The 22870-nt window shown below is 45.3% G+C and overlaps 1 protein-coding gene across 2 annotated transcripts in view; it reads left to right on the forward strand.

Annotated features, from left to right (window-relative positions):
- Window positions 1–22123, forward strand: part of ptch1 (patched 1) — a 51181-nt gene extending 29058 nt beyond the window's left edge. For both annotated transcript variants that reach the window (XM_041936639.1, XM_041936637.1), the window contains exons 13-24: window positions 1193–1311; window positions 1814–2498; window positions 3236–3545; window positions 4892–5034; window positions 9589–9772; window positions 11585–11865; window positions 13663–13800; window positions 14007–14149; window positions 18050–18149; window positions 18328–18684; window positions 18772–19318; window positions 19421–22123. In XM_041936639.1, coding sequence (XP_041792573.1) covers window positions 1193–1311; window positions 1814–2498; window positions 3236–3545; window positions 4892–5034; window positions 9589–9772; window positions 11585–11865; window positions 13663–13800; window positions 14007–14149; window positions 18050–18149; window positions 18328–18684; window positions 18772–19317 — 3006 coding nt within the window. In that variant the 3' untranslated portion in view covers window position 19318; window positions 19421–22123. The remainder of the gene's footprint in view (window positions 1–1192; window positions 1312–1813; window positions 2499–3235; window positions 3546–4891; window positions 5035–9588; window positions 9773–11584; window positions 11866–13662; window positions 13801–14006; window positions 14150–18049; window positions 18150–18327; window positions 18685–18771; window positions 19319–19420) is intronic.
- Window positions 22124–22870: the final 747 nt, after the last annotated feature.

Consider the following 22870-nt stretch of genomic DNA (forward strand, 5'->3'; position numbering starts at 1 on the left):
GTGGAGGACAGATGCGATGATAAATCTTCCCACTCTGGGGTCAGCTAGCGGTCGCTATGCGTGTGTGGAGTCATGGCGTATCTGTCTGGACATTAGTGGGCCAGTTGAGAATTAATTGTTCTACTCTACTTACAGAGATTTCTTCTCCTTTTCTCTCACATTATTCCTCTCCCTTGTTGACTGAGTAGTGAGCTGAGGAATGAGGGAGGGCGAGGACGTGTGTGTGTGTGTCTGGTTGGTGTTAAGGTGTGGTTTAAGCAGGAGGCTGTACAGTTTTCTAACTGCGAGTAGATACGTGTGTGTGTGTGTGTGTGTGTGTGTGTGTGTGTGTGTGTGTGTGTGTGTGTGTGTAAGGGCTGTGTGTTGTCTGTGCAGCCGCAGCGCCTGCTCATCACCTCAGGCCCTGTGGGCCTCCGGCTCCTTGGGTGGTCTGGCACACACACGGGATTGTGTGTGTGTGTGTGTGTGTGTGTGTGTGTGTGTGTGTGTGTGTGTGTGTGTGTGTGTGTGTGTGTGTGTGTGTCTAGTGGTCTGGCAACTACGCAAGATCCAGATTGTACTCTGGGCAGGGCCCCAACCTAACCCCAACCCCCACCCTCTGCTCCACTGCACCACCTTCAAATACTTAACCACAACACTGTACAGGCTTCTATTACACACACACACACACACACACACACACACACACACATGCTTCTTCTCTGCACGCTCACTGTTTCTGTCTTTAAAGGAATTGAAAATGTGTTGAAAGGCAATTTTTCCTTGATGCCAGCTCATTCGGATTGTGTTATTTTGAGGTATATTTAAGACTTCCCAGTGTTTGTGTGAAGAGACAATAATTCTTTGAGGCCTTACAACATCTTCACAATCCATTTGCAATTTGGAACTTGTGCATGGATGGAGATGCAGGAATATTTATTGGGAAATACCTTTTGTTACATTTAATTGCATATTTGAGGTTTTGTCTGGAAAAATTGTTCCGTTTCATTTTTGTTTCCACTGGATTTTAATCTTAGCATCCACATTTGAAGCCCCGGTCATATAAGACTACATCCAATCAATCTTACTAAATTGTGTCACCTCCTTTTCAACAGTACACAAATGACAAAAAACAATCCACAGCCGAATGCTTTTTATTGCTGAAAACAACTTTTTCCATAAAATAGCTGAATAAATCCTGTATATCTTGCAGGCTGCAGTGGTGGTGGTGTTCAACTTCGCCATGGTGCTGCTCATCTTCCCCGCCATCCTCAGCATGGACCTTTACCGGCGAGAAGACAGACGTTTCGACATTTTCTGCTGCTTCTACAGGTGTGCACGCACATATAGACACACACAAAGAAGTTCTGTCTCTCCTCCTCATTAATCGTTTCTTTTATGTGTTCCTCTGCTCTCTGATCTGACTCTGAATAACTCTACAGTTACCTCTGAGATATATTCACCTCAATCCCCCTCAGTCAAAACTTAATTACTGCTTAAGTTGTCTGTTTGTGTCTGGCAGCTTGGTTGTTTGATTGTCTGTTTATCTGTCACAGTCTTTATTAAACTCTACCAGTCTGCCTGCCAGTCTGGGCATGTTCGTTGGCACGGCGATCATAAAGATGTGCACACACACTATTAAATTCCCTTGCTGTGTCTCAGCTCTATGTTTTATGCTGCTGCAAGGAGATTCACAGTAACATTGGTCTAATAAAATATTTTTTAACAGATTTAATGCGGCTAATCTTAAAAAAGAATGCATTTTTCTGCAGAGATTTTAGAAACCAGTACTGGTCCATGGTCTGACATTTTTCCGCTTTCTTTATCTCTTCAGCCCATGTGCAAATCGTGTGATCCAGATCGAGCCTCATGCATATCTGGATGGGGTGGACGGGAGTCGCTACAGCCCTCCCCCATCCTATCACACCCCTCCTCCCTCATATCGTACGCCTCCCCCAAGCTACAGCAGCCCCCCTCCGTCCTACAGCAGCCACAGCTTTGCCCAGCAGACCCAGATCACCATGCAGTCCACGGTGCAGCTCAGGACAGAGTATGACCCCCGGACTCAGGCCTTCTACACCACGGCCGAGCCCAGATCCCAGATCTCCGTGCAGCCCATCAACCCGGCTCCGACTAGGAGCAACCCTAACAACGACTATTACAGCAGCAACGCCGGCGGTAGCAGGAGCAGCAGCGGCAGCCACGGCAATCTCAGCAACAACAACAACAGCGGAACCCGAGGTAATGGGGGACCTCGAGGTTCTGCCACCTTCTCCCATCACCATCCTGCGCCTCCTCCCGTTGCCCAGACTTCAAATACTGGCTCAGTTCCTCAGGGTGATGTGGCCTCTTCGACTGGCCAAATCCCAGAGAACAACAGCTCCACCCGGGACTTGTTGTCTCAGTTCGGAGAAGGCTCGCTGGGCCTGCGCTGCCTCGACCCACCCTGCTCCCGCTGGACCCTCGCCTCTTTTGCTGAGAGGCACTACGCTCCTTTCCTTCTGCAGCCCACCACCAAGGTGAGTTTTGTTTCTCTGTGTGGGTGTTTGTAGAAAAGAGAGTTAGAGACAGAGGGGGCAAAGCTTCTGTGTGAGGTAGGAGTGTGTTTGCGCTGACTCACCGTGGTGATAATTTGAATGGGAGGATTAGTCACCAGAGCGAATAGTAGGAGGAAGTCTCGGGTGGAGGTTGTGGTCATGTCCTATCTGAGTCACACACACACACACACACACAAGCACACACACACACACAGTCTGACCTAAGTCTAGTGGGTGGCCTGTCGTCTCCTTCCAGAACTGAAATCATCTAGTGGCCTCTACTTGACATTATAAGAAAATCTTTGTCATTTCATCACACAGTCATGCATTCCCCTAATTGCTCTTTTTTTATTACAACCCACATTTTATTTTCTTACGGTTTGGCCTTCATGACAACTTTGCATCAGCGAAAGTCTGATGGGGCAAGAAGCACAAGCAGTCAGATGCTCAGGCAGGTTGTAAACAAGCAGACAGTTTACCCAGATCATCTAAACCGCTTGATTTATTGTAGCTTTTAGTAATGTTTCGTAAACCTCATTGGATGGAAAACTGTGTGGGATACATTACAAAAATCCACCTTAGATCATGCATTTTATCCCTGTTTTAGCTCTTCACTCTTTCAGAATATGCAGCATGGTTTAAGCAGTAATTAGTGCAAGCTGTCCTGCCGTCACTGTGTGCAGTGAATTGATTGATGAAGCTCCATCTTCTGTTTCCAGGTGGTTGTGATTGTGCTGTTCCTCTGCCTGCTGGGAGTCAGTTTATACGGGACCACCCAGGTGAGGGACGGCCTGGAGCTGACGGACATCGTGCCCAGAGAGACCAGCGAGTATGACTTCATTGGTGCCCAGTTCAAGTTCTTCTCCTTTTACAACATGTATGTGGTGACGCAGCGGGCCGATTACGCCCAGAAGCAGCCTCTGCTGCACCAGCTCCACCAGAGGTTCCACACTGTCCGCTACGTGTTGAAGGAGGACAACGGACAGCTGCCCCGCATGTGGCTTCACTACTTGAGGGACTGGCTGCAAGGTAAAATTAAGCTTGATATATAATTACCACCTCAACCAAACCCAAATTAAATTGGGTCACACCAGGAAAAAACTCTCTCTGTCAATTATTGAGACTGAAGTGGGTCAGATGTAGCAATATAATAATAATATGATTCAGAGTGAGTGTTAGATCACTTACAATTTACTCATATGCTGATGTCACACATGATTTGATATTAATACTTCATTTAGCATAACAATTCAAGATAGTTTAGGCATGGGAATAATTTACTTTCTCATGAAACAGTTTTGAGATCATATTTTTCGTCTGTGTTTTGACATGATTCTGCAGCAAACAAGATGTTGGGCCGGAGTTCAGAAGTAGGTGGGATTGCAAGATGTACACTGACAGTAGCCTGATTAAAATCACTTGTGTCCTCCTTAAGTGGGGTTGATGGAGGAGGACAAAGTGGAAGGCCATATTTTTATACTTGGCCTTTGGCAGCATACAGTATGTTTGAACCTTTGGCAGCAGAGATAGTTGCAGATGATGCTGGCAGTGCAAACTGACACTCAACTCTCTCTAGTACTGCATGTGCTAGTTTCTGTCTTTTTTTAAATTAAAATCTATTACTCCAAAATCTGAAATCTGTGGCATATAACAAAAAACCACATCTTGAGACTTGAAATTAATATTGCGTGATAGCAGGATTCACTTTGGGACGGTTTACTGGTTGTATACGCAGCACAGACAGAATATTGAAGCGCCATTGAACAAGAATATTATCTTCCACATGTCAGCGCAATCCAAGAATGGGTCCATTTTCCGTGAGGAGGCGCACTCGCTGGCTTGCCCGTAACGATAAAACACATTGTGCGAGTCTGTGTGTGAGCCGGCTGGAAACCACACAGAGAGAGTGTGGGTGAGAGAGAGAGAACTGTGTCTGATATTGCTCTCTGCAATGGTGGGACAAATTGGAGCCAGACAGGCCAAGGAACGAGACCCAAAACAACATCTCCCACAGACGGACCACAGCATGGGCCTTGGGGGAGAGCCGAGAGGAGGGGAGTGATACACATATGGATTAGAGAGTAGTATAGAAAAGGAGACACATGTTCCTGATATATTCCCTAATGATCACTTTGAATCAAAAGCAGCAGATTTTAGGCGTTTGAAGTCTTGTTTGGTGGTTGAGAATAGAACTGAGTTATCATATTAAATCAATCATGCTTATTATAGGGTTAGGGTTAGGTTTCAGTGTTGTGTTATGCTGGGTTGTTATGTGTTGTGTTTTCTTGCGAACTAGGAAGAATGAAGATAACAGGGCATGTAACCTTTTCAGACATCCACGTCACACCAGTCTGTCTTGTTGTGGTTTCCTGCAGGTCTCCAGCAGGCGTTCGACAAGGACTGGGAGGCTGGACGCATCACCCTCAACAGCTACAGGAACGGATCAGACGATGGCGTCCTGGCGTACAAGCTTTTGGTGCAGACAGGACGCAGGGACAAGCCCATCAACTTCAACCAGGTATGATTAAAAGTTAAGATTCGATGAAGTGTACACCCACCGTGTTGAATGCAGATTTTATCACTTGGACTGCAATCTGAGAATAGACTGAAGAGACACTGACGGCAGTGCCAAAGCTCTTTTGTCCTGCTGTATGTGTGTGTATTTGTCATGTGTGATTGAGACTGGAAGAGCCACACCCAGCTTAAAAACCGTGTCTGTCTATCCGTCTTTCTCTCTTTCTCTGTGTCTGTCTTCATCTTTTCTTTGTGATGACTTTACCGAGCCCAGGAATTTAAAGCTCTCACTGGGGCTGCAGCCTGCTTCTGAAAAACCTATCAACTCTTCATTTAAACCATTTGTCCCACTTGGTAGTTCTGTGTGTGTGTGTGTGTGTGTGTGTGTGTGTGTGTGTGTGTGTGTGTGTGTGTGTGTGTGTGTGTGTGTGTGTGCATGCGCGCGTATATGTGTCTGTGCATGCATGTGTGTGTGTGCGCGCGTGCGTGCACGTTCTTGTGTGTGCATGCAGAGTCTCGAGAGTGAGCTGTCCCCTCTTAGCATTCAGTTTAACACTTTGTCAGAATGCATTTGTCCAAACACAGTATGAAGTGTAGTAGGAAACTCCCCAAAAATGAACCTGGATTCTGCAGCTCTGTAATAAAGAATGATTGTAATAGCTAAATCGAACCAGAATCACTTATAAGTGGATTTATACCACAGTTTCACAACATATTCACAAAAAATGCAATGTGTTGTATGAAGAAGTTTAAAAATGCTTTAAGTTAAAACCCATGCAGAGGAAACTTCTTTTCCTTCAGCTCAATCCAATAATCCACAACATTATGCAAAACCACTGTACTGAAAAGTGATTTCTTGCTCACTGTGGTTTGAATGTCTCTACCAAACTAGGTAGAGAGGCCACAGCATTTTGTGTTTTGAGTGCAGTGCATGACTTTTGGGGTAGAAAAGTGCCCAGATTTCATCACGAGTGCTCGGCAGAGCCAGAAGAGGTCCATGATGTTGTGTTTCCAAAACAGCCATCTGATTAAGATAACTAAAATTTATTTTCTTAATCAGCTGACAAAGACCCCTCCAGTTTTGCACTGGAGACAGAGGTCACTTCAACAGCTGGACTTGAGTTTGACATCCACCAGTGACACAGGTGAAGCTGGTGAGCAGCTAAGGTCTCAGACAATGGTCCAGGAAGGACTTTAGGCGAAAAGTCTCTTCTATGTCACCAGAAAGACGCCAACCAGCTGATAACGAGAATGAGTGGGAGATAAGCAGGAGGAAATGAGGGGAAAGATTGTGTTTGTGGAGGTGAGGAAACTTGCTCACATTCAACAGGGAATTGCACACTGTTCTCAGTTTAGTGCCACCTCCAGAAAAACAACATACGTGGATGCATGGCTGCAATCTTTGGCAGGAAACAGTGAAAACAGAAGATAAGGCACCGGAGAATTATAAAAGCAAAATTCTTGGCAAGGATTTCTGCAAACACAAAACAAGCCACGTCCTTTTCAACACGGGGGTTAATTTCCCTCAAAGATAATTAACTGTTGACATATAGCTCCATGGTGTCTTGTGTTTATTTATATTTATAATTTGGATGTGAGTCTGTGTTCAAGTCGTGCATGTCTACAGTATGAATGTTTCTTCCCTGCTGTACTCCTAGCTGTTGGTTTTGGGCTGTTTCTCTTACCCACCGAGCTCCATTGCAGCACTATACCACTCTTCCCATCCTCTCCACTGGCTGGCAGGAAGCAGCGGCAGGCCTGTGTGCGGCCCTGTGGCATCACTTCCTGCGCCTGTGAGGGAAGTGTATTTGCCGTGAGGCTCGGGGGCCGCCAGCAGAGCTGCCTGGGCTTCCCGTGACAGCTTGAAGACATACAGTTGTTGCGTATCCCGCTGTTAAATTCAATCCAGATCCTCTGGAATCCGCCTCTCTTTCTTGCCCCCTCTCCTTCACAGACTCGTGCTCTCTCTCTCTCTCTCTGTTCCTCCTCTCCCCCCCTCTTTCCCTCCCTCTGTGCTCCTCTGCTGTGTCCTCTTTAAATGAGGGGAGCTGAAACACGTGGTTTCTTTGAGGCGGCTCCATGTGTGCATTTGTATGTTTTGGGTGTGTGTTCTGCTTTTGTCTGTTGTGCGTGCACTTACAGCAGTAGCTGTTTACTGTGCCTTAAAATGAGGACCAGATCTTTTCCAACCCAGGCAAATTGCAAAGCTAGATGCTTTGTTTTGATACGCCACTCCATGGATCCGTGCAGAGGTGTTCTGCCTTTGATCTGTCGCTGCTAACATTTCTCTCCACACTGGGTGACCATTCGTTCCGTATGGTCGTGGTTGGGAGTAGAAGCTGGTTGTCTGTGTGTGTGTGAGAGTGTGTGTGATTTGAAAGTAGAAAGATAAAGCTTTGGAGGTGGTGTTTAGGGAGAGGAGGAGGAGGTGGATGTTTGAAAGGAAGGCCATGCTAATGCTATCAAGAGCACTTTTCTTCTCAGGGCCGGGTTGGTCTGTGGCGCCGGGCATTCTGGGTACCCGTAGGGGTCAGGGGAAGCAAGTGTGAGCAACATTTGTACAGATGTTGTGTTATTTTTATAGCTCTACTCCATTTGCTGGGTGGCATTTCCTTCAGTGTTAACAACCAGGTTAACTGCACACAGACGCGCTCAGGGACTCCAGCCAATTTTTTTATTGTTACGCTAACTCAAGCAATTTTTTCTCTCCCAACCCCCCCATCACAAAAAAAACTACTTCTTTCTTCATCCACCTAACCCCCGAGTCCAGCTTCACCCCCAAAACTCTCCCTGCCTCCGTGAAGGAGGAATTTATGGTTCCTAGAAGGGAGAGTGGCAGAGCGGCCTGCAGTAATGGTTTTACCGCTCAGGAGGTAGCAATGCTAGGCTACACACACTTTCCACATGGGAGGGCAAGGCAGCCTTTCTTGTCTACATACAACTGACCACAGAGCTTGGGAACAATCCACACACTGATAGAAACACAGCATGGGTTTGGTCTTATTCGTAATGGGTGGTTGTCAGGAGTTTAGCTACAGGCTAACAGAGACTTTGTAACATGTTTTTTTTATCAACCAGCTCTGGTTCCTAAGACTGAAAGTGACTTCAGTATAAGGGAATCTCTGCTAAGCAATATTGCGCTTTTAATTCTGGGTTAGTGAGCATAAACACGTGTCTACAGCCATGCTAGCAGCTCTGTGAGGCTTCACTTAGGCACAGCAGTGCTTTGAGCTAAGTGCTAATCAGTCAGTGTGTTAAAATGCTAACAATGACAAGGTTAACATGCTGATGTTTTGCAGATGTAATGTGTATCTTGTTCACCATTTCATTTTACTCTGTTCGCGTGCTAACATTAGGTAATTAGCAATAAACACAAATGCAGCTGAGACTGGAAGGTCATTTGTTTGCAGGTTATAAACCAAAATATGAAAAATTAATGGATTGTCTAAGCTATTACAATTCATCCTTAGGGGGGCATGCATGTCTGTACCAGATTTCATAGCAGTTCATCCAATAGTTGTTGAGAAAAACAAAATATCAACCTTGTAGTGGCAGTAGAGTAAAAGTCAAGGGCTCATCAAAGTCATTAGGATTCATCCTCTGAGGACAATGAATGTCAGCCAATTTTGTGGCAATCCATCCAGTAGTTGTTCAAATATATTTAGTGTGGAACAAAGTGGTGGACCAACCTACTGATATGCCAACGGATCGACATTACTGTCCATAGAGCTAGCATGCTGCTAGCACGGCCAAAAAATACCAATAATGTCGTCACTCATTAAAGTTCAACAAGTCTCATGCAGCCTTGAAGCAACAGGACAGTAACCAAAATGCAAGATTAGCAGTTGCCTCATGCAACAAATATCAATATATTGGTATATTTCCCAGATTTAAGAGGACTTGGCAACACATTCATCTTCAGTCTGCTTCTTGACAGAAAAGTGCTGCGAGGCTTCCTTCATAAATTTATTCAGAGTGGTCAGGACGTTGGGCCTGAGGTTGGCCAGCCAATATCTACTGTATGTAAAGGGAGAAGCTGATTCAACATTTTCCATGTTTTAATGTGGCATGATAATTCTGGGAAGCTGTGATGAGAAGTACGGGAATTTTCAGAAAGGCGACCAGTGTTTGACTTGTTGATTTTTCTTTGGTTGGAAAGAGAGAGGGACTAATATTTGACTCGTATTTTGAAAGCTGCTCCGTTCTCTTGCACTCATGCATGTGTATAAATAAGCATTTCTGTGGTCAGCTCACCTGTAGAATGTTTTGGTTAAGCATGTCCTTCTTCCACAATACCTTTTCGTGTACTTAACAGCAGCAGCAATATGGTTTCCTATGCAAGCTCCGTCTAATTTTTCACATTCATTACATTTTTTCATTTGCTACTTTTCCTTTTTCAAATTTCAAAATTTGACTTAGGACAGTTTAAATACGAAGGACTCTAAAATGCATGCAATTATGTGTCTGAAAGTTGTGTTTTAAGTGAATACAACAGAACGAAATCTACATTCGTAATTATGGTACCGTCATTAATTAAACTCCTTCCTGGGTTTTGCAGCTGACTCGTCAGAGGCTTGTGGATGCAGACGGCATCATCAACCCTGGGGCTTTCTACATCTACCTAACCGCCTGGGTCAGCAATGATCCAGTGGCGTACGCCGCCTCGCAGGCCAACATTCGCCCACACCCTCCCGAGTGGCTCCACGACCGTACCGACTCCATGCCCGAGACACGCCTCAGCAGTAAGTCAGCATGCCCTAAGTTCACAAAATATGCTAGAATTTAAAACAGGATGTTTTATAGTGTAATGGAATAAAGTTTTGCTTCAACGCAAGGACGGAAGTTTCAATAATAATGTTGCTTGCTCCAACAAATGAAGCTAATTTTAAATGTTGCAGTTCATGCCTGCAACATGGTACAGATGAACAAATTGCATTTACTGTGTACTGAAATTTTAAGCCAGACTTTTGTGGGGTTCATTGGACTTGGTTTTTAAGGTTCCATAAGGCAGCTGCTACATGTGAGCAGTGTTTACCTCTTGTGGTTTGAGTTATTGCTCCTTGTCTGCCTCTTAGCTTTAAGTGAGGTAGTAGACTTTACTGTACCACTGTGGTGTGTGTGTATGTGTGCAATTTGTGTATGTGTGAGCTCAGGTTGCAAGGCTGAGGACCAAGACACGGCTCACTGTGGTTCCTCTAATGGTGCCTGTGGTGAATGCTATAATCCTGGCTACCATGGGGCCCTAGCATTACACACACACATACACACACGCACATTATTAAAACTCAGTGACCCCAAACACTACACACACCCTGTTCTCATTTCCCTACCACACACACAGACAGTAACTCACATAAAAAAGTACAGTCAAGTTGTTGTTTTATTCTAGCCTGTGATTTGGTACAAGTCAGGAAGTGCTCCACGGGGGAGGAAAATGATTGGATAACAAGGAGAGACTGGGTTTGGGTGGGAAACACAATTGGATAACAAGCAGGAAGTCCTTTACAGGGGGGAATATGATTGGATAAGCAGCGTGAAGTGCTTGGCTGTGCGGGAGCCCCCCGGAGCAGATCTGTGTTGGCTGAAAGCCAGCTCGTGTCCTAATGGAAATTTATAGTTGAGATTATAATGGGCCAAACCATGTTAGCAAGTGCTCCTGTCTGACCCTGCAGGCACTGTCGAATATACACACTCACACCAACACCAGACTGTCCAAAAACTTGTTTTTTTGTGAAAAATGATAGTCAGATAGATAGATGTGGAGTTGCAGAGTAAATCCTTTGATCGTCCATATACAGCAGTGTGTTGTAAATTACACTGCAAGCAAAAATCTGAATGAATGCACTGTTTTGTAAGCACCAAATATGACTTCATAGCAGAGTGACAGGCAGGTAATGCGTGTTTATGCATCTATATTATGCTTTATGTGGCAGTGCTAACTTTAGGGTGTGGTAATGGCGGTGATTCTGACATTGTAATTACCGTGAATCAACGTTAGCTCTGACACTCTGCTGTGTCTGGAACTGATAGGCCCTCATTAGCCAGGCTGGGCCACAGACTGGCTGGGTTTGAGTCAATGGAGCTCTGTTTCATGCTGCTATACCCCCCCCCCCCCAAAACTCACACATGCACACACACGCACACTCGCCCACAGATGTAGCTACTCTTGGAACAAGGCTGGATTAGGGAGGGAAAGCCTTGATATTGGCGGTTTGGCTGAAGAGCCTAAAATGATTTCTGCAGATACACTAAATGATCAGAACGTAATGCTAGTTAATCAGAATAGACAAATATCATCTGCAGATGTCATCGTTGCCACTGCTGATTTATCTGATTATTTCTTTAATGTTCCACAGTAATCTGTTTCTCTGAATTGAAATTTCATCATCTTGCAGGGACGTGTGGCTTCTAAGGCCGCAGAGAACAAAATCATCATCAATTGCTGAATGGGGTCTAATAAAAATGATGTGGTGGTTACAGCTGAAGAAAGATCAAGTTCTGCCCTTTTTATGCCTCCAACAAACTGACCTTCCTCTCATTGTCTCTCCATCCAGTCCCTGCTGCTGAGCCCATCGAATACGCACAGTTCCCCTTCTACCTCAACGGGCTCCGGGAGACGCCACAGTTTGTGGAGGCCATCGAGAGCGTGCGGGCTATCTGCAGCAACTACAGCCGACAAGGCCTACCCTCCTACCCCAACGGCTACCCTTTCCTGTTCTGGGAACAGTATGTTAGTCTGCGCCACTGGCTCCTGCTGTCCATCAGTGTCGTGCTCGCCTGCACCTTTCTGGTCTGTGCCCTCTTCCTTCTCAACCCTTGGACCGCCGGCATCATAGTGAGTGTTATGAATAGACAATAGATGCAATACTGTACATGTGTGGTAGATAATGGCCAAAGAAACAGACATATATCCATAAACTGCAGCAGATGTATTGTCAGGTGATTGTTGAGAGAGATACACATGTACCTGCTCGCTCTTACCTACTTAAGTTAAAGGATTATGTTCCACACTAGCCCACTCCTTAACACAGAGAGGCGCAAACCTCAACTTTCAGTTAGTAAAAAATCCCTTTTCCTGCTCTCCTCCCTTTATTTCCTGGTTTTTATGTGTGGTCCTGAAGGCATCTCAGAGAGGAGAGAGTTGAAAAGGAGAAGGGGTTGCTGTGTGTTATTGTAGCCCCAGTCACCAGTGTTTATCTTGTGCTGTTTTGTTAGAGCCAGTCTGTTTAGTCTAGCCCAACACTCCCAGACACCAACACTGAAATAAATGGGAAGAGGACACAAAGTTGCTCAGGCAACTTTCTCCCACTCTAATCCTATAAAAAGTTTGATTTTATTTCCATCCTCCACACTCCTCCTCCCCCCGTCCTCTCACAAGAGCGGTTTCCAAGGATACTCGCATTCACATGTGTAGGCAAGCACACAGACACACGCTTCAAGCACACACGCAGCTATGCGTACACTTGCGCACATACAGTATGGTCGTGTAAACACGCACGTACATAATTCACACAGAAACACATACACAGAGCGCTCTGGTTTTTCTCTCTGGTGGGTTGTATTTTACGACAGGCAGTGGCCAGGCCACCCGAGCCCTTAAACAGGGGAGGAGGGGACTTCATGGTCATCCTTCAGGCTTTACTAGCAAGATCAAAAGACGAGTTATGGAGAGGCGTCAAGTTTAACCATTTGCTCTGTCCAGAGCCAGACCACCGCCAGCCCTGCAATGTCAAACCCTCAACCATAAGCCCTTTCAGACCCGCTCAGCTATTTGCTCTGAAATCCATCTTAATCACACAGTCTGAGGCCTGTTGTTAAACCCTGTGTCCTGTGTTTGGATTTGTACAGATGCTGCATCTGCATCTTGCTTCCTGCCCATGTTCTTAATTGGTATTTTGCTTTATCTTCGGACAACCCTGAGTTGACTGTCACAGGATATCTAGAAATATAAAGTCTGCTAAGATCTTATGCAGGTTTAATTCCCTGACAATATGAACATATGTCTTCTCAACACATCTGTCCACTTGTGATCAGATCATCCAAGATGCACTTGAGTGTAAAGAGTAAACAGGCATGCACTTTCCCACACGCACACACTCTATGCTCGCTCATTGTATACGCACCCACATACTTAGCTACATACACAGCTCCCTCCCCTGCCCACTCTTCAAAGGACTTGGGCCCCATGTAACTTGACACCTGTTAGCTGATAATGGCATTTACTCCCAGCTCCTGTCCCGCTCTGCACTGAAGCCTACACACACACACACACACACACACACACAGCAACACACATAAATTTCACCCACATTTATGGTTGCTACTTAACACATCTTTAAGATAGAGATACTGAAATCTATCTGCCATTTGATCTACCAAATTTACCAATTTACCAAATTGGATAGAACGTCTTATTATCATATTCAACACATAGGAGAAAAAGACATTTGTGTTTTCCTGCAGAAAAAAACACCAGAAACCATTTATTTTCTCCAAAATAGAGAGTTTACCTTAAACATGGCACAAATTACAACCATGAGACAATTAATGACACTCTCCTGACTACTCTCCCAGTATATAGATGTCTGAAGCACCTTCCTTTCTAACAGAAGCCCTTCCTTTTCCCCTTCAGGTGTTGGTGCTTTCTCTCATGACTGTGGAGCTGTTTGGCTTCATGGGTCTGATGGGAATCAAGCTGAGTGCCGTTCCTGTGGTCATTCTCATCGCCTCTGTGGGCATCGGAGTGGAGTTCACCGTCCACGTGGCCCTGGTAGGCAAACATATACTGAAATAAATAAATAAAAGAATCAGGCTCAGTGTATGGCTGACGTCTGATGCTCCCAGGAATCAGTGATCCCCTCGAGAACAACGCATACGTTATGTTTTTTTGTGTGTGTGTGTGTGTGTGTGTGTGTGTGTGTGTGTGTGTGTGTGTGTGTGTGTGTGTGTGTGTGTGTGTGTGTGTGTGTGTTGTAGGCCTTCCTGACAGCCATAGGGGATCGTCACAAGCGGGCAGTGCTGGCGTTGGAGCACATGTTTGCTCCGGTGCTCGATGGAGCCTTTTCCACCTTATTAGGTGTCCTAATGCTAGCTGGCTCTGAGTTTGACTTTATCGTCAGGTGAGTACAAGAATCAGACCTTATTTTTAAAAAAGCCACATTCATTTAGCGGAATTATACAAGCACACAGGACGTCTGTGTGGCGTCAGTAGACCGTTGAGACCATGCCTCAACCTGTATGTCACACAGGAATCTACTTGAGACACCAATCATGCATGAAGGCTCATCACTTTCTTCCTCAGTTCCCTCCCTCAATCTCTTTCTCATCTTCCACCCTCATCACCCTTTTCGTACTCCCTCTCTGTAAACCTCATCCCTTTTCCAGCTACTAGCCACATACCTGATTTTTTTTTGTTGTTGTCAATTTCTGGGGGCTTGCTCTTCAAGAAATGTCATAAACGAGGCCTTTGTCTCTCTCCGCCCTGCTCTCCCCTTGCGTCTTTCCTTTCATCCTCCTCTTCTCCCCCTTTGTGTCTCTCATGCTTGACATTTTAGGGGAAACCAGGGGAAGGATGGAGAGTTGAAGGTCAGGGGAACAAGGAGGAGGAGGAGAAGGGGTGTGCGAGGGAGTAGATGGAGAGGCAGAGGGAAAGAAAGTGAAAGAGAGAGAGGGGGAGAGAGAGAGCAGGAAAGTCTTCTGGCTTTTGTAATCTCCCTCAGCTAGTTTAATTGCCCTCGCTAGACATTTATAAGCATGGGAAGGAGTCACGGGGTGGGGGGCTAGAGGGCACTTGTGGAAAGACAGGAGAAGTGGAAATTAAAGCAGACACACTGTGGGGGCTCAGCGTCGGAGGCTTCTTTTGTGTGTGCGCACTCTTGTAAGTATCTGACAGAAAGGTAGCGACCGGCCGCCACACGAGGGGAGGAAAATGAATGATTCTGTGCATTCTCGAGCATTATGAGCAGTTTCCAGTGAGCTCAGTGAATAACTTAAAGTAGCTGAGGTAGCTGTATAATTTGCTTGACCCGCTCCTTTAAAAAAAAAAAAAAAAAGGGAACACTCAAGTCCATGTGATCAGCAAGCACACAAACTCTGTCATGTGCACAGACCCGCGCTCATGCATGCACACCCACACAATCGCACACACCAACCCGCTCCCCGACCTTGTAATCATGGGGGTCAATGATGGCGTGCCTGCCAGTGAGAGCACACACAGATACACACTCAGAGAGACACATACAAACAGACGCACATACACACACAAACACAGGGAGGCCTATAGACCTTCTCTCTTCACCTCCAGTGGTGTGGCTCTGGTTTCTGGCTCAGTCCCGGGCCTCCATTTAAAGGTTCTGCTGTTGTCTGAGCAAACAAAGCTGCGGCCCAAGACGGTGCAATAACAACAGGCCCGGCTCGTATTTTTCTGCTTGCGCCGAAAGAAATGTTTCCCTGAGTTTCCCCCGTCAGCCCTGTGAATGTTTTCACTCTAAACAGCCCGGCGGGGCACTCAGCCTGGTATGTTGGTCGCACACGTGCATGTGTAGATGTGCGTGCATATATGTGGGTGCAAAGGTGACGTGGCGTTTACCCCTCCTGGTGTGTATGGAAATGGTAACCGTAGGTAGTGATGACACAGTTATTTCAGTTCCACTTACAGAAACAGTTCTGATAATCTAATACAAGTAAGTGGAGGGTGGGTGGATGGGCTTTAAATACTGTGTAGTGGATGTATGATGAGTGTGTGTGTGTGTGTGTGTGTGTGTGTGTGTGTGTGTGTGTGTGTGTGTGTGTGTGTGTGTGTATTGAACTGCTCTCTGGTAAAGGTCAAACCATACCTGCTTTCAGTGCTCATTTACTACAAAGGGCTCCAATTTAGAAATTAATTTGGCATGTTTTTATATATCAGCCATGATTCAGGTCAAACATATAATCCTAATAGGTTTCTATTGATTACCAGTGTTTCCTCCCTGACAGGTGCTCAGTACACCTACAGTGCTGATCAGGTGCTTTTGTCACTGTTCTTCAGCGGCTTTGAAGGGTCAGCACATGTTAATGTAAAGAAATAATAAATCAAGGTGATACATATCAATCATCCTTCCTCATTTACCTGAAAGGAAAATCACTCTAGCTGCTTGCAAGTTACTTCATCTATCTGCAGGCTCGATCTCGCTCTCCTCTGGTTTTTTCTGACTCTGCCTCGGCTTCTCTGTCAGCCCCTGAGAGTAAATTGAAGCGAGAAAATGAGAGACATGAGGCCTGTGGTATGAACCTGCATGTGAGAATGGGAGGCAACATGCAATATATCAAGGCTCATATAAACCTCTACAGACCAGAGCTTATCAGCTTTATTTAATGATGCATTTAGGGCCTTTTTTTCCCTAAACTGGATTTATGACATTTTGGAATATAACTGACATGGCCTAGTTTAATTTGGAGCAGCAGAAGTGCGTGTCCATACCAGCACTCCCAAATTGTCATGGGGGCATTTTGCATATTTAGCAAGTTTCCATCTGGTTCCATGGTCCAACACAGTGTACCAGTATCATGGAGGTGAGGCCACCCATGCTGGCAAGATGAGAACCAGCTCTACTCACTTGTGGTTCTTCTGCACAATGCCTGCCTCCTTGCACACACACATATTGATATAAACACGCTCACAGATTAGTTATGAACGTGCGCTTAGTTTGAAGCCCAGCTGTGTAGCGTATCAGCGCATCTACACCTCGCCCACACTTGAAAACACACGCACACACACACATGCACACACACACACACACACACACAAAGTCAAGAGTCAGGAGAAGGAGTTTGTGGTTCATCAATGTGTCCTTGATAACCTGAGAGCTTCCACTGGGGAACCAAGTGAGGAAGAAAGCCTTTCCTAATGAAGGGGGCTGAATTGGCGAGAGAGAGGGAGAGAGAGAGAGGGGGATTTAGAGTGGAGATTGGGGGGTCTTACCTGATACATTGGAGATTTAATTAGACGGAGAGGATTGTGGAGTGGCCGGGAATTTCACAGGGGCTTAGCTGGAAAGAAGGGAGAGAGAAGTGAGGCAGAGAAGAGAGAGAAAGAAATAAAAGAGGGAGAGAGAGAGAGAGCAGGGAGGGGTGGCGCTCTGAGGGTCCCCTTCTCTTCTTCCTAGACTAAATTGTTTAAATTCTATACCCTTCACTTCATTTGTTTGCCTCTCCCTCTCTCTTTTTTAGAGCCGGAGAGGAGAGAGGCCCCTGTCCTCTTGTGCCCCCCCCCAACGTTCCCCTCACTCGCCTCTCCTCTCCTCCCCCCCTTACCCCTTCCCCCCTCCATTCACATTCCTCACTGCTTTGTTTTCTCCATGTTTGCTTATACACCACACACCCAAGAGAGAGTACCCTCGCCCCCAATAGCCCCCCCCCCACCTCTCTTTTTTTTTTCTTTCCTCCCGTGCCTTTGAATTAACCAGCTCTGGCTAATTATGCTTCCCCTTTCTTTCCTCTCTGCGGCTTCTTTAAGACTAACCCTCTTTGGCAGGACTTAGAAACACACAAGGTACCTTTCTGTTTTGCTCCTCAGAACCACAGTGCATGCCTGCCCGTCTGTGGGGGGTTTATATACAGTATGTGTGTGTTTGGGGAGTGGCCGAGCGTCTTTGTGGGAGTATTATTTCGGGCATGTGTAATGGTTGATTTTGCACATGTCTCCCCACGTCTAAACCTCTGTGGTTTGCGCAGGTATTTTCTTTGTTTTTTCGCCTGCTCTGTTGCTCTTCTTGTCTGTGTTGGTCTGAGCAGCTTTTTTTTTAGGTTGCTTTTTTTTTTTTATCCAGTGCTGAAATTTTACCTTTTTTTTTTTTTTTCAATATCTGATATATTTTATTTATCACTAAATGTCTTTATGTTGTATCACAGGAAGCGAGAGAATGTATGTTTTGCATGCAGTGTGTTACACGTTGCGTTCAGTGAAATTATTCCTGAGATTAAACTTTGTTCCTTATTTTCAACTGCTTTTGTGTGCTCTGTGCGCTTGTGGTGTGTTGCAGGTATTTCTTTGCAGTGTTGGCCATCCTCACAGTTCTCGGGGTACTCAATGGATTGGTCCTTCTTCCAGTATTACTGTCATACTTTGGGCCCTATCCAGAGGTAAGATCAACAAAATACAACTGCAAGAAAATGGAATCTAAGTTGACTAGAAAAAGGGGTAATTTTGTTTTTTTTCAGCTCGTCTTACAAAGTTTCTTCTGTTTATTTTGTTCCTGGAAGCAGTGGAATACGAGTCGCTCACTGCTGCCTCCTCACCTTCTTCCTTTTAACCTCTCAGGTGTCTCCCGTCGATGGTCGTAGCCGGTTACCCACCCCGTCCCCGGAAGCCCCTCCTAATGTAGTCCACTTCTCAGTCCGTCCTCACCACACGGCTGCAGCCACCACCACCTCTGGTGCAGCTTCAGACTCGTCGGACTCGGAGTACAGCTCGAACACCACAGTGTCCGGTATCAGCCAGGAGCTGCAGAACTACAACCTGCCCTCGCACAGAGGGCAAACTCGAGCTGAGGAGCAGCAGTACCACCTCCAGACCAGCAGGGGCAGAGCAGCCAGGACGGAGGAGGAAAGGAGAGCAGGATCAGGGCATAGGCGCTCAGCCAGACAGCCTGACCCTCCGACCTATACTATGTCTTCGGTAAGAAAATGTCCCCCATTGTGTTGCATGTATGAGTCTCTCATTTCTCATTTATTAATATAAATATCTTATTGTCTTGCTCTACAGTCTGTGTCCTCTCAGGGTTGTGATTCTGGGCCCCAGCCCAGGGCTACTCAGCGTCACAGCAGGGACCCCAAGACCCAGCTGCACTGGCAGGTCCCGCCCCCAGCCCGCCCGCGCATGGACGCTTTTGAAACTGCTACTGAGGCTGGGGGCCATTACGGCTCACACGGCCATAGAGAACACTCAGCAGGCCACAGAGCCCGCTCTTCCCACAACCCACAGCCTAATCACCACCTCCCGCACCACCATCCCAACCCCACCCCGTATTGCCAACCCATCACCACAGTAACAGCGTCAGCCTCCGTCACTGTCGCCGTCCACCCGGCCCCCTTGTCCAATCAGAGCCCCCCCACTTCCTCTTATCCAGGATACACTGCAACAGACAGTTACTGCCCATCAGGGCCAGAGGAGCCGGAGCCTGCCTTCCAGGACCCACACGTGCCACTGGACACCCAGACAGGGACCAGAGGAGTCAAGGTGGAGGCCATGGAGCTTCAAGATTTGGAGTTTGAGGCAGCTGAGAGCAACAGTGGCAGACGGGCAAGCTGAGGTGAGCCTTCAGCCACTTCAGTAGATCCATATGTATTAAATTTGTCCTTTTAGGAAGGTCTGTTTCATCAGTACTGACACTACAATCTCTTTTTATTTCCAGTTGTGGAGAACAGAAGTACAACGGCCAAAGATGGACTCCTCTGTATTACTAAGCAGCTGACCCGGCCTGGTGCAGCCCAGCCCAGCATAGCCCAGCCCGGCTCAACCCCGGCCCTTAGCAGCGAGAAACACGCCAGTGTTGCCGTCATGGTGCTCATTCTTACTGTAACCCAGTGGACTATTGTCTTAGATAATTCTATCGATATTTAAAAGATGTATACATATGTAAATATGAACAAAAAGTAGCTATAATTTTAGGAGCTGTACAACTCCTCATGTTAACAGACTGGGGCTGCCATTCTATATGGTGTATGTCTGCGTGAGTGTGTCTGCGCGTGGGTGTATGTGTGTGTGCACGTGCGTGCGTGCATGCATGTGTGTGAGTGAATGTTTGCGTGTGTATGAGAGAGAGATAGATCTCTGATTACTGTTGACTCATCTGTGGATCTGTGCCATTAGGAAGCTTCATCTAGACAAAATTACCTGTCAGCATTCACTGTTGCTGCTCAAAATATTTTTTAAAATAATATACATTTTATAACTCTATGCAAATGTATCTTTAAACAAAAGAAGTGATCTGTCTACATATATGTGTGTGCATGTGTGTGTAATAGTTGTGTGCAGGGCTGTATGATGTGAAACAGCCCCATTATTTTCTCGGCTAATACATCAGATACATCCTCAGAATGGACTAACATTTACACTCATTTAAAACATGAGGGAAACTGTTAGAATGATCAAACAGGGCTATGGTATATATGTGTGTGTGTGCATCTAAGTGTGTGTGTTTATTATTGTATAAAGGTACGCATGTTAAACTATTAATTTTTTATCACAAACCTGTGGTAGTTATGAAACAATTACTGTTTAACTTGACACGCTATGCGTGCTATTTAAGATGAGCAGATATGAAGAAAATTTTAAAAGCTGTTTTTTTTGTTGTTGTTGTTTTGTTCTTTTAGTTATTGCCTCTGCATCGGAACCTGTTTCTGCTCTCAGCTTTGTATCACTGTCTGTTAGGCTGCTCTCCGGTCGTATTTTACTGTAAGAGGTTATGTATTGTTTAACCCTAGCAGGCTCAAAACAGGTTCTGTCTTGTATACTGACATACGAGCAGTAAACCCACCTCAGAAACTCTGCCATTACAGGGACATTCATATTACTGATTCTGGAACAGGGTCAACGTGGGGGCGCTGTACCCTAAGTGTCTGTGTCGAGTGGATAAGCTAAAAGCTCAGACTGTATACTGTACGACCCGATTAAACATGGCACTTGACTGCATTTAAACTTCATTCACAGGAATATCTCGCCTCAAGTAGCTCTTTATTTCTGTCCAACCAATAAGCTATCCCACACAGCCTGCGAAGGGCTAAGCCCTATATTGCCTGACAATGTGCTCTCTGTGTGTCTCAATGTATTTATGTGTATAAACATGTATGTGTGTGTGGTAGACCATCCTCAGCTCTCCTTTAGTGACAGTAAAACCAACTGGTCCCAGTTTGGACTCAGCCATCCCCACTGACCTCAGCTAATAAAATACCATAACATAATGCCATGACACTAATTGGAAGCTCCCCTCCAATGCCAAATGGCACAACCCAGAGCTTCAGCGGTCAGAGTTTACATTGCCAGTCCCCCTGTCTACCAGCAATGGCCAGTTTATATCTGCACGTGTGTGTATGTCAGCACGCATACCTGTAACCCCCCCTCCCCAGTTCCAGGCCACTTTGACCCCATCACTCACCCCCTTCCACTCCTCAGCTTTCCTCCACTTTTACACTCTCACTTCCTGTTGAACACGTGTAGCTCTTCCCAGAAGTCTTTGCAGTTTTCCTCCTTCTGTCCACCACGTTATGTCAGCTGCTTGCATGAAATAGGTCGTTCTGTTTGTTTTTTTGTTGTGTTTTCTCCCAATGTCACATTGGCAGTAGCGGAGAGAATCATAGCTGGCAACTATTTTATTCATTTTTAAATGTTGTTTGTTTGTTTTTTGTTTTCAACGTTCAATTGCGATATTTATATTTTTGTAATATAAAATATGTTGTTATTTTCTTTCCTTATTGTTGTGATGCCAGTGGATAACAAATGCAGGGATTTTTATGTCTATTGAAAAAAACACTATTACAGTTTAATGTTTTTACATTAATGGAGTTTGATCTGTATAAAGTGCTTACTAATGTTAAATAGGAAAAAAAGAGTATATAACATTTTACACTACAGGTCTCATCATAGCTCTTAGAGGATTTTAAAAGGAAAAAAAAATCAGTGGTTCTTCCAGACTGCCATTTTGGTCTCGGTTGGCATGGATGTATGCTGTTTTCAGTTACAAAGATAAATGTATGCCATATAATTTATTTATATGAAAATTTATTTTTGTAGTGTACATAGTAGTTGTCAAGGTATTTGACAGAAGTATATTTTTAAAGAGTTTATATGTAATGATATACCATAACAGAAAAAAACTTAAGGTGCACACTTTCACTGCTAACTGTCTTGTGAGACAACATCGACACCTCCCCTTCAGTATTATGTTCCGATCCTTGGAGAGAGACAGCTGTTTCTATGGGTTTGTCAAAGGCTAGCCATGAAAGTAGAAAATTGTACTAGCTCTCTAAATATTAATGTTCAAACACTGATAGAATTCTAACAAATAAAAATATTATAACTTATTTGTCTCTTTGTTCATAACTTTAATAAATGGAAACTTAAAAAACATCTGACTGTGAGTTGATTTTTTTTTCTCTCAGTAGCAGTGCTTTAATTTCATATATACTATTGCACAAATACAAACCTTCTCTAACTCTCTTTAATGAATACGTCTTTCACGCTGCTTTAGTGACAGCCAGGCACTACAAACATCACCTCCGTGCAAGTCAAAATAGTATTCCCTATTAAGCATCGCTACAGGTAAACATGACCTCTCTCCTCCCACCTCCTTTCCCTTCCTCCATCGTGTCCTGCAGTGTAAAAGTCTGACATCTGGTCCAAAACCCTGCAGCCCTCCCCAACAGCCCACCCAGCTCCACCCCTGCACCCCCCACCTCCACTCCCTGTTCCGTATGATTTTGATTGACAGCTTTATAGACTGCAAGGAAATTGGTTGTAGTTACAATACAGCTGGCCTGTTCGGAGTAATGAAAAAGGGCATGTGGCCTTGAGCTTGCTGCACTGATGGTGAGAGAGGGAGAGCGCCTTGTCAACTGCATGGGTGGCAGCTATTTATTCTCATACACGAGAAATGTAAGAGAAAGTTTTAGACTTGCCACCATGCAGGAAACGTGCAACTAAAGCACCTTGATCAGAATGCAATTAAACCTTATGTATTGCAACATATTCTGCAATGTAGATGAACACTATGTTGTGCAAATATATTTCTGTTGTTCCTAACCACAAATAGAGGGTCAGTTTCCTACACCACAATCTCAACCTGAACCTCAAGGAGGGTGAGGAA

Source organism: Chelmon rostratus, chromosome 5 (assembly GCF_017976325.1).
Source record: "Chelmon rostratus isolate fCheRos1 chromosome 5, fCheRos1.pri, whole genome shotgun sequence".
In the NCBI taxonomy this organism is placed as follows: domain Eukaryota; kingdom Metazoa; phylum Chordata; class Actinopteri; order Chaetodontiformes; family Chaetodontidae; genus Chelmon; species Chelmon rostratus.